This window comes from Hypanus sabinus, chromosome 9 (assembly GCF_030144855.1).
Source record: "Hypanus sabinus isolate sHypSab1 chromosome 9, sHypSab1.hap1, whole genome shotgun sequence".
Lineage (NCBI taxonomy): Eukaryota > Metazoa > Chordata > Chondrichthyes > Myliobatiformes > Dasyatidae > Hypanus > Hypanus sabinus.
In genome coordinates, this window is record NC_082714.1 from 26,683,288 (window position 1) to 26,699,767 (window position 16,480).

At 37.5% G+C, this 16,480-nt stretch overlaps 1 protein-coding gene across 2 annotated transcripts in view; it reads right to left on the reverse strand.

Moving 5' to 3' along the window:
• LOC132399206 (meiosis regulator and mRNA stability factor 1) overlaps positions 1-16,480 on the reverse strand; it is a 72,705-nt gene that overhangs the window by 26,577 nt on the left and 29,648 nt on the right. For both annotated transcript variants that reach the window (XM_059979352.1, XM_059979351.1), the window contains exons 9-12: positions 11,843-11,997; positions 5,326-5,484; positions 4,908-5,091; positions 1,126-1,304 (exon numbers count right to left, since the gene is read on the reverse strand). In XM_059979352.1, coding sequence (XP_059835335.1) covers positions 1,126-1,304; positions 4,908-5,091; positions 5,326-5,484; positions 11,843-11,997 — 677 coding nt within the window. The remainder of the gene's footprint in view (positions 1-1,125; positions 1,305-4,907; positions 5,092-5,325; positions 5,485-11,842; positions 11,998-16,480) is intronic.

The following is a 16,480-nucleotide window of genomic DNA, read 5'->3' on the forward strand; positions in this document are numbered from 1 at the left end:
CAATTTCAGGAAGACATTGACTTGCCATTTACTCTATATATCCAAGCAAATTTTGACCTCAAAGTCTGTCACCTCATTATTATCTGGAACAAATTCCAGATGCCAGTACTCTGCTCAACTTTCCAGCTGATTCATGTCCATAACATGCATTGACAATTTTCTTTGTCACAGACTACCAATTCTTCTGACTTCTGTAAGCTTATTAATCAGTGTTTCTACTTTCTCATCCAAGTTACACATAACGTGTTACAACCATCAAAAAGTTCCAGCACCTATTGTGTCCAATCAGAATAACAATCACTACACTACTGGATTCTGGATTCAGTTTTGTTAAGATGCCTCAGATCTCAACTCTTTAAACCATCATATCACACAGAACCTCATCAAAAGCCTTAGAGTCCATGGAAACCATGTATACTATGCTTTCTTTGCAAATTTTTAAAGTTACCAGTTAATCTATAATTGGAATATTGAGCACTTTACAGTTGATACAAATTATACTATTTATCACCAATTTTCTTCAGAGTTGCAATGAAAAGAGTTGTTTAAAATCAGTCGGGAAGAAAACATGGTAGTATGGCCATGCCATTGAGTTCATTCCACCCAACCTCCCACCCCATTGATTAATCACCACACAAGGTGCATTATGTGAATAAGGAATCTTTGGTTAGACCAAAGTACCATTAAGATGTCGTGCTTATAACTATTCTTAAAACAACTAGTTCATTTTATGAACTTTATAGATAACATTTTTTCCAATGAACTATGCATCAGGTTTCAAAATCATGAAGTGAAACTTCAGAGCTAACAGCAGTGTTTGGATTTGAAATAAAAAAATTCAGGAGGTGGTGTGAATCACAATTTCTTCAATGAACACATTACACCACAAGAATAGAAAGATGGGACAAATGCTTTTTAAAAAAACCGATGCAATCAACCAACTCTATTTCTACCCCCAACCCATCAACATTACTCATTAGGTCCATTTTGAGGACAATATACTTAAGCACATGCAGAGGTTCAGCTTCCAAAAGTAATGTGTTTTTTTAAAAAAATGTAAAGAGCTAATAAATAGCTATTTTGAAATCAAACAATTGTGTATAGTAGAGGCACAAATAATTTTACCGAAGTAAAGCCAAAGATTTGTTGATATTTCCAGTGGCTAATGATACTTGAATTCTCTTGCATCCTATCCGATATCTGTGTAAACTATTGACTGCTGAAATCGCTTCCTGGAGATTCTCCATCTGCACCATTGCCTTCAACTGATAGTCTGTATGAGGACTTAGTTCCACATTTTTCACCTACATATCCAAAAGTTGTGAGAAATAATTTTCAGATTATAGGAATCACTCAAATTGGTTTGACAATTCATTAAAATAAAAACACTAATTCCAGATTATTCATGAATTGTAAAAGCCACAAGGAATATCACAAGCAAAAGATTCTGCAGAAGCTGGGAACTTTGAGCATCACAATCAAAATGCTGGAGAAACTCAACAAATCGGGCAGCATCTACAGAGGGGCAATAAACAGTTCACATGAAGTAACACCTGCCATTGTAGCCAAACTCACCAGGTGAGGTAATGATTGATACTGATCACATTCTTCGTTTTTCCCCACCAATGCAAATGTTTTAAGTAAGGCTTGCAGTCATTGCCAATCCCAATTGCCTCCTGCTGGTTTGCAGCCAGATTAAACTGCTGCAGTCCTTTTCGTGAAGGTTCCCCTACAATGCAGCTGGGCAAGATGCCCTTGGATTTTGGCTAGGAATTGATGAAGGAATAGGATACATTTCCGAGTCAGGATGCAGTCCCACTTGTAGGATGTCCTGCAAATCTGTTCTCAGATTCTTAAAGCCCTTGGCCTTGATAAAGGGAGCAAGTATTTGGGGTTGTTTTGGTGGATTGATCTAGGGCAGTTACTGGAGGAGCATGTGTATCAGGAAAATATGCTGGATTATGCTGAATAATGTCAAAGTAATTGATTTTTGTCAGAGCTGCACTCATTCAGGCAAGTGGAGACCATAAGATACAGGTGCAGAATTAGGCCATTTGGCCCATCGAGTCTGCACCACCATTTCATCATATGATCCAATCTCTCTAGTTTCAGCATATCCTTTCTGAGATAAGGGGTTCAAACCTGCTCACAATACTCCAAGTGAGGCCACACCAGTGCTTTATAAAAAGTCTCAACATTACATCTTTGCTTTTATATTCTAGTTCTCTTGAAATGAATGCCAAGATTGCATTTGCCTTCAAATCCATCTGCCACTCTGTCCATTTTCCTAATCCAAGTCCTTCTGTAGCCTCTTTACTTCAAGAAAAACTACCTGCCCTTCCACTAATCTTCATATTGTCTGTAAGCTTTGCAACAAAGCCATCAATTCCATCATCCAAATCATTGACATATAATGTAAAAAGAATTGGTCCCAATACAGACACGAGTCACTGGCAGCCAGTTAGAAAAGCCTCCCTTTATTACCACTTTCTGCCTCCTGCCAATCGGCTTTATCCATGCTAGAATCTTTCATGCAATACCATGGGCTCATAGCTTGTCAACTGAATATCCTTTGTCTATCCCTGCTTGTTACTTATAGACCACCTATTTTATCATGTGTCTCCAAGCACTCCGAGATCTTGCCCTTAATAATCGAGGGCAACAACTTCTCAACCAGGTCAGACTAACTGGCTTACAGTTTCCTTCTGCCCCTTTCTCCTCCTGAAGAGTGGAGTAACATTTGCAATTTTTCAGTCTTCCAGAACCATTTCAGAATCTAGTGATTCTTGAAATATCATTACTAATACCTCCACGATCTTTTCAGCCACCTCTTTCAAAACTCTGGGGTGTACACCATCTGGTCCAGGTGATCTATCCACCTTCAAACCTTTGTTTCCCCCAAGAACCTCCTCCCCTGAAATGGTAACTTCACACACTTCATGCTTCCTGACACCTGAAACTTCCACCGTACTGCTAGTGTCTTCCACAATGTAGACTGATGCAAAAATACTTATTCAGTTCATCCACTATTTTGTTACCCTCTCCAGCATTGTTTTCCAGTATATCCATTTTCTCTTCTTTTACACTATGTATCTGAAGAAACTTTTAGAATCCTCTTTATTATTGGCTAGCTTAGTATGGGAAAAATCCATACTCCTGACTTGCAGATTTTGACTTGCTCACATAGTTATAGCTTTGACTTGGCTTGTTGAGGTGGGTTTCTGGTAGGTGGTGGCTCACGAGGTAATGGTAATATTTGATGTCAAGGGTAGATGGTTCTTTAACTGGTGATGGTCATTGCTGGTACTTTGGTAGCACTGATGCTGTCTCTCAGTGCTTGAAATGTAGTAGGCAGTCATGGATTGATTCACTTGCAGAATTATAAACAGAAGCAAACACAAGTGCCAGCTAACATCCCCACTCCTGACCATATGATAGTAGCAAAGTCAATGATGAAGCAGTTAAAATGGTGGGGCTTGGGACAATACCATGAGAAACATTTGTAGTAATATCCTGGAACTGGGATAATTGACCTCCAGCTTTGACGATCTTTGCCCTGGGTGTGACATACAATTTCGCCCATTGGAGATTTTTCCCTTTAGTCATTTGAAGCCAAAGTTTACCAGAGATCCTTGAAATCACTCTGGTCAAGTGTTGTTTTGAAATCAAGGGTGGCTACTTGCACTCCCTGCTCTGAACTCAGCTCCTTATTTGGATAAAGGGTATCATGAGGAGTGGAGCTAAAGGGCCCCTGGCATGTTCGAGGTGAATAAATGCCATTGGACAATACAAATGATGACACTTTCCATTACATTGTTGATAAATGAAGTAAATTGATAGGATAGTAATCAGCTTGACTGGTTTAGTCTTCATTTTTCTAATCATGGTGTAAATCAAAATGATTGAAGGCTGATGTTGAGGATCTCAGGAGAACACAAATAGATCATCTTTCTGGCATTTCTGGCTAGATTTGATTGTAAATGCACTTTAATTCTTTAATGCTGTTGTTTATAATACAACTGAGTAGATTGGTGGGTCACCTCAGAAGGCATTTCAGAATCAAATACATCAGCAGGTCTGATGTCACTGACAAAGGACCAGGTAACAATGATGATTTTCCTCTGCCGAAGGACGCAAGTGAACTAGATCATCAATATTGATGACTTGTATTTGCTCCAATTACAGGTTAATTGAATTGAAATCCCCTTAGTTGGACCTCAGGATTAGTTGTCAACTTTACTAAACCATCCGTGCACCCAGCAAGTTTACTCAGAATCAAATCCATCAGAAAACAATAAACAGGTTTTTACTCTGGGAATGCACTTCAATATGGAAGATGCATTTTAGTAAAAACAAAGACAATCTGTGAATCAAATCTCAAACACGAATATTGTTTATCTATGACTGAGACACTAGGAAATATTAAAAACTTTTCAAGAGATGATTTGTAAGTACATAAAAACCACAGGAATGAAACTCAAAACGATCAAGCCAGTACTACAGAGCAGGAACATTAATTAGACCACTGCAGTATAAAATCAGATTTAAAATAGTGAACATTTTTGAAAATAAATCACCAAATGCAAACCTTGAAAACTGAATAAAGCACAATTGTAACAACATACCAAATATAAAATAGTATGAAGAATAAGTTTTTTTTTAAAAAAATCCCTAGACTTAATACAACTAATGGTCAGGACTGAAGTTTATAATCCTACCAGATTTCTAACTCAAGAAATTCCTGGGAGAAAAAAAAATAGAGGAAAAAACAAATTTAAAAATTAGTTTTAAATATAATGGCAAAAATTTCATAACTACCACTGACCTCATTTCTTACAGATCTGCCATAGTAGCTACAAAGCAATACCTAGTGTCAAGCATAACACTTTATTCAAATATTAAGTTACCTTGCCATGCCTGGAAAATATCTCATGCAATATTTGAGAAAGTTCCTTTCTGGACATCCTGTAATCCAAGTTGCTGACTTGTACATCTGCTCCATTTGCAAATGGGTCCATCTGCTCATCAGAACAATGAGTTTGATTTGTGCTTAAAGGAGAGGAGCGGTTGGAAAGACTTGGGGATAAACTCCTAGAATAAGAGTCAAACATCATCATACCCTTAAGAGTCTCAGTAACAATTTATCATCATTAACCATTAAAAGACTTCATGCAGTTGAACACTCAACTGACACAAGTTCAAATTAAAATAATTCAGCTAGGTCTGACCTCATTTATTTAGTGGTCATTAAACTCAAATATTCATCCCCAAATAAGTACAATTTCAAAAATCATTTTTTAAAAAGATAGACAAAATTAAAGTTACCTTGCAGACAAGGAGCCGTAGGATGCAATTGGTGGTGTGTTAGGTCTTGACATTGGCAACTTAGAAAAAGCAGAAGGGGAACTGACACGGAAGTCACCTTTCTTCTCAGTTTTGACTGTAGGAGATTCCAATGAACTTGAAAATGTTGGAGTTTCTTGCCTAAAAGAAAACATTGAGTAATATGATCATCTTCTCTGGCAGTTTCTTGGGATCATTTTTATTTAAGACATTTGTTACATTTATATGTCGACATTCACAGGCTATTTTTACCTAATTTTCATCTGGCAGGAGAAGTGAAATTAGGAAAACACAGGAAATCAAAACATGCAAATACTAAGACAATATTTAAACCCTAAGGGGACAATGATTACACCGCACCCCCTAACAGGTCTGGAAATGGAAAAAGTTATGAACAAGAAAAATGGTGAGGGAAAGAAGAGGCGGAAAGACTGCAAATCCAATATCTCTGAAAGTGGTAGGCAGAAAAGATCAGAAAACAAAAAGACATGATGCAAGTTAGAAAATAGCAACAGGACCAAGATTTTATGGAAGATAGAAATAGGAACATTTCCTGTTGAACCAAAGTTCAGAAGACAATATTTTCATCAAAAGATACTCTTCCTCAAGTTTCATTGTTATTATAGATTATTATAGGATATGTTATTAGATTGAATTAAAAAAAATTGTACATTTGGTCAAAAGCCTGTCTTTTGGTCTCTCCAAAGTAGCTCTAAGTAAATTTATCATCAGAGTATGTTACCACCTGCTACCTTAAGATCAATTTCCTTGCTGGCATTTACAGGAAAACAACAGAATTTTACAAAAAAAATATACACAAAAACTACCAATGTAAAAGACAAACTGCAAAAAACTGAGAACATAAGGAGTACTTGAAAGTGAGTCTGTAGGTCATAGACTGAGTTCAGAGTCGTTGTCATGGCTATCCCTCGGGTAGAGGATAATGGCCTTCGTTGTGTTTATCTATTTATGGGCTCTCAAGTGGCTTAGGAGTCCAATCTTGGCTTTGGAAGTCCTTCCAGATTCAGGACAGGTAGTTCCAGACGGCAGATCAGGCTTTGGTTGTTGCTGCCTCTTTCCATTTTCTCTTCTTCTAATTCTGCATACCTGTTGACTTTGAAAGTTGCTGTTCCTTCTCAGATGATGGTTTGCCAGAGAGTTTCCTGTCCTTGGCATTGGTTTCCCAATTGTTGATATTACATTTCTTCATGCTGCCTTTTAAGAAGTCTTTGAACCTCTTCTGTTGTCCACCTCTTTTTTGCCTTCTTTAAGCTGGGAGTAGAAGATCTGTTTCAGCAGATGTTCATCTTTCATTCGACCATGACCTCTCCATCTTAGTTGGAGCTTGATGACAGGCTTCAATGCTTGTTTTTGGTTCATTTAGCACTCTGACCTTGGTTCTTCTATCTTCCCAGCTGTTATTTAAGATGTTTCGAAGACAGCATTGATGGAACTTTTCAATTGCCTTCAGATGTTGTCAGTATGTTGTCCAGGTTTCTGATGCATACAGGAGTGTTGGGATCACCACTGCTTTGTATACTAACAGTTTGGTGCCTGTTCGGATGTCACGATCATGGAAGACTCTTGCTCGGAGACATCCAAAAGCTGCTCCAGCACATTTAAGACAATGTTGGATCTCGCCATTAAGGTCGACATTGGGGGAGAGGTGACTTCCAAGATACAGGAAGTGGTCCACATTTTCCAGGGTTGTTTCGCCAAGTTGAATTGATAGTTCTATCCGATTTGTCTCAGCTGAGTCTTCTTGGAATTGATGGAAAGTCCAAGTTCAGTATATGCACAGTTGCAGGCAATCAGAATCTGTTGTAGGTGGTTTTGAGAGAGATGCAACACTGTTGTCATCTGTGTATTGAAACCCGATGAGGGAACTCGTGGATGTCTTGTTTTGAGATTTGAGATTGGCAAGATTGAAAAGTCTGCCATCAGTTCTGTACACAATTTCGATTCCTGGGAGTAGGTCATTGTCATGGGATGATTGTCACAATGAAGATGGTGAACAAAGGGGGGGGCAATCACACATCCCTGTTTTATTCCTGACCCGAAAAGGCTCAGTTACTGTTGCTGACCATGACTGCGGCAAGCATGCCATCGTGGAGTCATCTCAGAATTTTAATGTACTTTTCAGGGCATCCACAGGTGGATAGGACATCCTATAGGAGTTCCCTTGATACCAAGTCAAAGGCTTTGGTGAGGTCAATGAATACCACGTACAAATAGTTGAAGCTGCTCATGACATTTTTCTTGTAGTTGTCGCATTGTGAAGATCATGTTGATTGCTCCACATAATGTAAGGCTTGAGTCGGTTGTTCATGATGTGGGTGAGGATCTTCCCTGCTGTTGCTAACAGGGAAATTCCACTATAGTTTCCGCATTCAGACTGATCACCTTTCCTTTTGTAGATGCAAACGAGTGCACAGTCTCTAAAGTCTGCTGGTCAGTCTTCATTTATCCAGATCTTGATGAGAAGTTGATGCAGTTGGTAATGAAGCTGGTTACCTCCAATTTTGTAGACCTCGGCTGGTATTCCAGCGAGTCCAGCAGCCTTGTTGTTTTTCCAAGGTTTTGATGGCTTCCTTGACCTCTCCAAGTGTTAGTAGTTTGCTTAGGGAGTTGTTAACGGGCTGTTTTGGAACGCTGTTAATCACATTCCTGTCAAATGAGATGATTTGATTTAGAAGATTTTCAAAGTGCTCCCTCCACCTAGAACTGATGTTCTTCAAGATGGTTGAGCCATCTTTGCTTTTCAGAGGGGCTTGACTGTAAGTGGATGGGCCAAAAATAGCTTTAGTTGCATTGAAAAAGCCTCGAGTGTCATTGGTGTCTGCTAGTTGTTGGATTTCTTGAGCTTTCTTCCTCCACCATTGGTTTTTCAGGTGTCGGGTGCTCCTCTAGACTGCAGCCTTGTATTCCTGATAACATTCCCTTTTGATCGCCGATCGTTGGTCATTTTGTAAGGTGATGAAATCTTTTCTCTTTTCGATGAGTTTTTAGAGTAGTTTGTCATCAACCAATCCTGATGATTTTCCTCTTGAACCCAATAGCTTCTTAGCAGGTGGTGATAGCATTCTTCAATTGATTCCAGTGTTCTTCTACAGATGGTGGGATTCATTGAGGCAGTTCTTGAAGATTTTGTTGGAACTTCTGTACATGGTTGAAGTCTTGAAGGATGTCAACATTGAATTTCTTAATAGTGTTCTGATTTTGGTGTTTCCATTTGGGCCAAATCTTCATTCTCATGGTGGATGAGATGAGTCAATGGTCTGTCCAGCACTCGTCGAGACCAGTAACAGCTCTTGTTATCAGCACATCTTGTTGGTCCTGAGATCATATGATGATGTAGTTGAGGTACCAGTGTTTGGAGCGTGGATGCTGCCAGACTTTGTGCCTTTTTTTCTGGTGAAATAGGGTGTTGTAATCACCAGGCTGAGTTCAGCACATTTGGTGGGGAAGAGTGTTCCATTGGTGTTGACTTTGCCAACTCCTTCCTTGCTTATTATTCCAGTCCAGAGCATATGATCTTTCCTGACTCTGGCACTGAAGAGTATGATCTTGTTGTTATTGGGAACAGAGGAAAGGACATCAAGTTGGGCGTAAAAGTTCATCTTTATTTCATCTTCAACGTCCAGAGTTGGAGCATAGGCGCTGATGATGGTGGCGTGTTAGTTCTTGACGAGCTGGATTCACAGAATCATGAGACGCTCGTTAATTTCCAGTGGTTGCTCTGCCAGCTTCTGAAGTAGGCGTTTCAAATGGCTAAACTTACTCCATGGATCCTCGGTTGTTCAGGGTCAAGTCCCTTCCAGAAAAGGCTGTATTGACCTTGCTCTTCCTTTAGCACTGCAGGTCTTACTCAGAGCAACAATGTCAAAGTTGAATTTTTGGAGTTCATAGGTCATAGAATCAGTTTAAAATAGTGGTGATCAGAATCAGGTTTAATATCACTGTTGTGTAATTTGTTGTTCTGTAGCAGTTATACATTGCAATACATAAAAACTACAAATTACAATTATACATACACAGTGCAGAGGGAAAAAATAAAGGTAGTGTACATGAGCTCATTGTTCATTCAGAAATGTGACTGAAGAATGGCATCTTCATTTTTCTCTACCTCCTCGATGTCATTAACAAGAATAATGTCCTGGGTGATGGGGGGGGGGGGGGCCCTTAATGACAGATGCCACCTTTGTAAGGCATCACCTTTTGAAGATGTCCTTGTTGCAGAAGGCTAGTAACCATGATGAAGCTGGCTGAGTTGCAACTTACTGCAGCTATTTCCTATCCTGAGTGATGGCCCCTCCGTACCAGACGGTGATGACACCAATGAGAAATCTCTCCACAGTAAATCTGTGACATACCAAGTCTTTTCAATCTCCTAATAAAGTAGAGCCACTGTATTCTCTTCTTCATAATTGAAGAAACATGTTGGGCCCAGGCCAGATCTTCAAATATGTTGACACCTAGGGACTTGAAACAGTCTTCCCACTGATGATCCCTTCATGAAGACTGAAGTGTTCCCTCTACATCCCCTTCCTGAAGTCCATAATCAATTTCTTAGTCTTACAGATGTTGAGGTTGTTGCTGGACACCACTTAACCAGCTGATTTCTCACTCCTGTACATCTTGTCTTCATCTGAAATTCTATCTGCAATAAGTTTGTCATCAGCAAATTTATAGATAGCATTTGAGCTGCACTTAGCCACATTCTTGCATTTAGAGAGAGTTCAGCAATCAGCTAAGCACATATCCTTGAGGTGTGCCTGTGTTGACTGTCAGCGCGATGTTATATCTGATCCGCACCGATTGTATTCTTCTCATGAGGAAGTCAAGGATCCAGTTACAGAGGGAGGTACAAAGCCAAGTTTTGGAGCTCATTGATTAATATTGAGAATATGATGGCATTGAATGCTGAGCAGCGATCAATAAGCTGCAGCCTGATGTAGGTATTGCTATTATCCAGGCAATCCGAGGCAGAGTGGAAAGCCAGTGAGATTGCATCCACCTGCGGTGGTGATAAACAATTTGCAGCCGGTCCAGGTCCTTGCTTTAGCAGGAGTTGATTCTGGCCATGACCAACCTCTCAAAGCACTTCACATTAGATGCAAGTCCAACTAGATGAAAATCATTGAGAAGCTCACCTTGCTCTTCTTGGCCACTAGCATGACTGTCATCCTTTTGAAGCAGGTGAGAACCTCCAACAGCAGCAGTGAGAGATTGAAGATGTACTTGACACTCCCACCAGTTGGTTGGTGCAGGTTTTCAATGCCCCATCCATCAGCCTTGCACACTTATGAAAGATGTTCTGACAATGGCCTCCAAGACAGCTATCGGAGTTATCAGATGCTGCAGGGTCTCATAACAGTCTAGTTTCATTTTCTCTTTTAAAGCATGCTCATTTAGGAGTGAAGCATCTCAGCCATTTATGTTGTTTGGCTTTGCGTCATATCCCATTTCTAACTTCAATCAGAATTGTTTGTGTCCCCTTAAGATAGCCTTCTGTAGGTCATAACTGGACTTCTTGTAGTTCTGGATTGTCAGTCTTGATTGCCACAGATCTAGCCCTCAGCTGATTATGAATCTCTTGGTTCATCCAGACCTTTGGTTTGGGCACGTCCTGTTTATTCTTGAAAGTACACATTCATCCACACAGGTCTGGATGAAGTCAGCGACATGTAGTGTATTCATTCAGGATCAACAATCAACCCCTGAATATTGTCCAGTCCACCAACTCAAAGCAGCCCTGCAAGTGCTGTTCCACCTTTGTTGACCATACCTATTTGGTTCTTACCCCTGATGCTGCAATTGAAGTTATCCACACATGTTCAGGAACCTGATGAATCTTAGTGAATAGACCAGGTACAGGCTGTTGGGGAGATGATAATACTTATATTTTAAGGCAAACTCATCACCTACTTTCCAATATTAGGATCATAAATTTCATAATTTGCTACTGATCATTTAGCCTACTACTTCTGATGGCCATATTGACGTACTGGCAACTCCTCTGAAGATTTGCATTAATCCATTTATTATTCTAGCAGTCATTTCCTATATTAAAAACAAATACAAAACTATATTTTTGATATCATAGCTTCTATTTAAAATGAAGTGCTCCAAAGCAGTCATTCCATTTTGATTAAAATATTCTACTCAAAATATTAGCTTTCTGTATAAGAGACCAAATCACTTATGAACTTCCAGCAATCTTTAATATCAGAAAGTTAGAGAAAAATCTGTAAAGGCAGATTTTTTAAAAAGCATTTTTAAAAGAGTGACAATTTAACAATTACAAGTCAATTACTCTCATCAACACATAATTGACATGGCTCATCAAAATTGTGTTTACTCCTTACTTCAATGGACTTAAAACTAGAAATATAACAGATGTTAATACAAAAAATATAATTACTCCTCAGTTAACTCAGATATTCAATGTTAATTCAGATACTCACTTATTACTCACTCAGTTAATTCAGATACTCACTTATTACTTCCAATGACAGAATCTCCATTTCCTACTGTTTTAGGAGTAGCTGCCAAATGAACAGAATGACTTATTGGTGGAGATTCAGATCCTTTCTTTTTGATCTGTTGCATCCGTATATTTTGCTTGGTTTTGGATTCCATACCACAGAGTTCCTTATAAAATAAATAAGGAATCAGTTAAAAACTGTGCAACAAGGTACAAATTCAGTTCAATAGTTGTAGCAGCATAAATTTTAAAACTAGTTTCCTGATTTACTAAGTGCTGAATAAACTAAAATCCACAAGTAGTAAATGAGAATCTTGTTCACCCAGCCATAATTGGGAGGTATAAGAAATACAAATTTTTGAAAGAATGCTTTGTTAAAGCTAAGCTTAACAATAGGAGTAGAACTAGAGTTGCATAGCCCTGATGTGAAAAAGAATTAGAAGTAAATACCACCAAGGTGCTTCCCTTAAGCATTATAAAACTGTTTATTTAGTCCAGTCATAACTAAACTCACTTTTGTGCAAGTCCTAAAACTTTTGGCATGTACTCTGATAACACCTTTTTTTTTTATAAACCAATTTCAAGAAATAATTACTTGTATAATCAGTTTGTGAAAGTACTTAAAACATTCATAAAATTCAATTAATTAAAATTTAATTAGCTTATTACTCATTAATCTACAAAGTCAATATGTACAAGTCTACTTGGTACAGCCAGTTTGTTCTAAAGTAACAGCAATGAATACCCAGTTTAGGATTAGTTTCAAAATTTGCATTATTTCATATTATTTGTCAATTCAGCAGCACAAGATATACTTACTGTTTCAAGTTCCAATTATTTCAAAATAGATTATGATAGCAAAATATCAAAAGTTAGCTTTTACAAAAAATTCCATTTGAATTTACTGAAATCTGAGAGGCTTTTGTAAACCAGTAGAAATGCTAATAAAATTCAATATTCACTTGCAGAGATGTTTAACTGTAGTCCTTCATTCACATAAGATAATGGTAGGTCTACCAGAGAGGACTAAAAGATTCCAAGTGTTAAACATATAGCCTAAGCACTATATTGGACTCTAAACTTCCAAACTATAGGGTAAACAACTACCATATCAGCTACTTAGCTCTGAGAACAAAGTGAAATAAAGTTTACTCATTGTTTTAATTTTGGGTGGAGAAGTGTGGAAAATAAATTACTAATTTTCTACATTTTCATGCAAAACACCTGAAGCACTTAAATTAATCATTACCTCATTAGTCACAGAGTTGTATATGCATCACTATCTACCTTGTAGATAACTGCTTTAAAGTTTACTTGAATTGGATAAGTCTGTTCGGTTTTAAGTTGCAAATTGTGTTCAAGAATGCATGCATATATCAAGAAAATTGTTTACTAAGTATATATTTTGCTTAAAATGCAAAACTGTTCTTTCAAGACATTGATTAGCTACTATGTTTCCAACCAAAACAAAGTTTTAAAAATGCATTTTCACTATTTAAACTAAGTTTGAAGTTTGGAGTTCAGGTTTTAGGAAAGAAACTGGTGAAAAAATTATGAAAAAAAAATCTTTCTCAATTGATAACTCTTATTTTGAAAATGAACAAAAGCATTCTATTTTCTAGTAAAAAGAGTTCATACGTAACCATTCATTCAACTTTAATAATTTAATTAAAACAAATATTTCAACAGGAGTCCCAGTCTTCCTTAAATTGTAATTTCCGTTTCAATAGGGAAACAATTGCATATAACACCAACAGATTTTGACGACTTATGATTCTTTTTGTAGCACATTTTGAAACTGAACCAATACTTTACCCTAAAAGACAAAAAATTATGAGGTGGGGCAGACTGTAATAAAATAGTTACAAATATAAATGGAAGTTCCAATCAAACATTTGAACAGCGCTTTGAGTAAAAAAGCTTTTAGTCACATTTCTATTACCCATCTGCATCTCTTCAAAGGTAAGGGAATTTTAACATAATGTTAGATATCGGTCTTTACTGTTTTATTAAATTTGATGGATATTCCTGAATTATTCTGAATATTAATGAAGATCTTTGTAAACATTTTCTAATTTGCACAATATTTGTAGTTCAATGAGCAAAAATTTCAAGGTTTAACAAACAATAAAAGAGAAATAATACTGAAGAATGTATATTCTGCAGTATTGTGCCTTATAGTCCATAAAGATATTGTTATACATAATTATGTATTGGTCCAGTCATTCTTTTAAATGTCAATTTTACACAAGAGCATTAAGGGCTAAAGGATAAGTTTATGTTTTCTGCAACAGCTACTTTTCTTTTGCACTTTTAATTAGGTTTTTGTGCTCACAAGCTCAAGGATTCAGTCATGAGTTCACAACTTAACCTTGTTGGTTACGTTAAAGCAAAATGGGCTGCAATACAACTATTGTGAAAACTAAAATTTACCAACAGATATACAATGTCAAATGTTCGTTTCCTCCATTTTTGAATTCCAGTGGAATCCTGTGGTTAACTTATGTTGGGAAACTAACTGACTTCCAGGTCCTGCACCAGCAGAAACATGGCCTAGGACCTTTCTGATTTCAAAAGGATTGTAGTGCTTTGGATGTTAAGTTTTGTGCAAGGTATTTTCCTTCTAACTTCCTTAGTTTCATGAAGTAATGTATTTTCATTTTCACTAATTTTAAAAAACTGCTTATCATTTGTCTTTCGATATTGTGAATGTTAAGACACACTTAAAGCTATTAAGTGACCCTTACAGCTTTTATAACTAGCAAAACTGGAACAAGGGTTGGGACTTCCATGGTGCACATGACTATGCTCAGGAAATGTGGTTAGAAAACTTCTTGGTAGGAAGATAGGCCTTATTCATCTTGTTCTGCTAAATTTGGTCGTAGGGAGATAGTGGTGACAAGTTCAAGCTGATAAGGTTCAGCCCAGTAGGTCTTGGTAACCCTGTAAAGTGGAAAAAGGATAGAATATTCCTGCTTCATATTTTTCAATTGTTCAGCTTTACTGGGGAACAAAAAATACAGCTCTAACACAATACACCTTCATGTAACTAAAGTATATTAGTAAATGGTGAACAGGAACAGATCAGAGGGTAAATTAAAAATGTTGCAAATGTATGCATTAAATTATACATAGTTAAGATAATGTAGAAAAGTGTTTAAATGGAAATGGAGAGAAAAAAGTCACACTTTAAATGAGGAAAAGCAACCCTCCTAATCAGTTTACTATTATTTCTTAGTTAAAGGTGTCATGTTGTGTTTTTGGTAAACTGCTCAAGAGACATGTGATTCCTATTATCATCTATCAGATTATTTTCCCAAAATGACCTTTCTAAATCAATGCCTCTACGTTTTCAAGCAAATTCAAGCATAATCAATGTAAATAAACTAATAGATGCCAATAAGGAATTGTAAAATTGGATGGATTTGCAGCTTATAAACTTTTGCTTATAGCCCACAAACTGAATTAGGTATTTCATTTGAAATTACGCAATAAATTTGCAACAAGATTTGAATGGAAGAGCAGGATGACAGGTAAACAAGATTGTGAAAAAAGGGACAAAGATTTAGGGTGACAGGATGAAAAAAGGAAGCTAAGGGGAAATTTTTCACATTGAAGGTGGTGAGTACATGGAACAAGCTGCCAGAACAAGTGTTGAGGCAGATGCAACAGTACTATTTTATAAGCACTTGGATAGGTTCATGAAGGGGCGAGGCTTATAAGGATATAGCTGAAAGAAGAAATTGGAACCAGCTGATGGGCACTGTGGTCAGTATGGATTTGTCAGGCTCAAGGGCCTGTATCTATGTTGTATGGCTCGATGATGCTAAGGCAGCTCTCCAAGACATGATTTGATTTGAGGTTTTGCATGTATTTCACTTTCATTTTGTGATTTACAGAAATAATTGTATTTCATAGAAGGTATCACTAACATGCTTGTGAAGAACTGACAGTTTAATAAGTTTGCTTATTATTGTATCATGTACTGAGGTACAGTGAAAACCTTGTCTTGTAAGTTCTTTGCCCTCTCTGTACCTTTAAATGGTATCAATCTATGGGCCAGACTGACTGTCCTGCCAAATGAGGTTACTGCTGTAATTTCTGACGTTTTCTTTCTTCTAACTTCAATCCACTCACTGCCAGTTAGTGTTGTAACTATTGGGAAAATGCCTATCTTTTCACAGCACCTGTCAAGGCCAGAGGATACTTTAACTGGGGCTCTAAGGAGAAAAACTCTCCACAACAAAAACAATTAGTCTTCAAAGGCCTTCAGTGTGTAAATTAGCACCAACTAAGGCTATAGACGAGCAAAGACCTTGCAGTTTTTCAGCTGCCTACTGCTTTGCTGTCTCTGCAGTCAGCCATTCTCTGGGCTTTGTTTCTGTTTCCTGGATATCTGAGAAGAGTAAGAATTTCAGGTTGTATACTATATACATTCTCTGATATTAAATTGAACCACTAAAATTCAGCTGGGATGTGGCATGTGGACAGGTTGTTGGGAGCAAAAGGCAGATCAAATTACGGTGGATATCATGAAACCTCTGGCTAATAATATCCGAAGCCAATGTGATGATGACTGAATTAATCAGAATCAGTTTATTATCACTGGCACATGATGTGAAATTTGTTAACTTTGTTAAGTGATAGCAG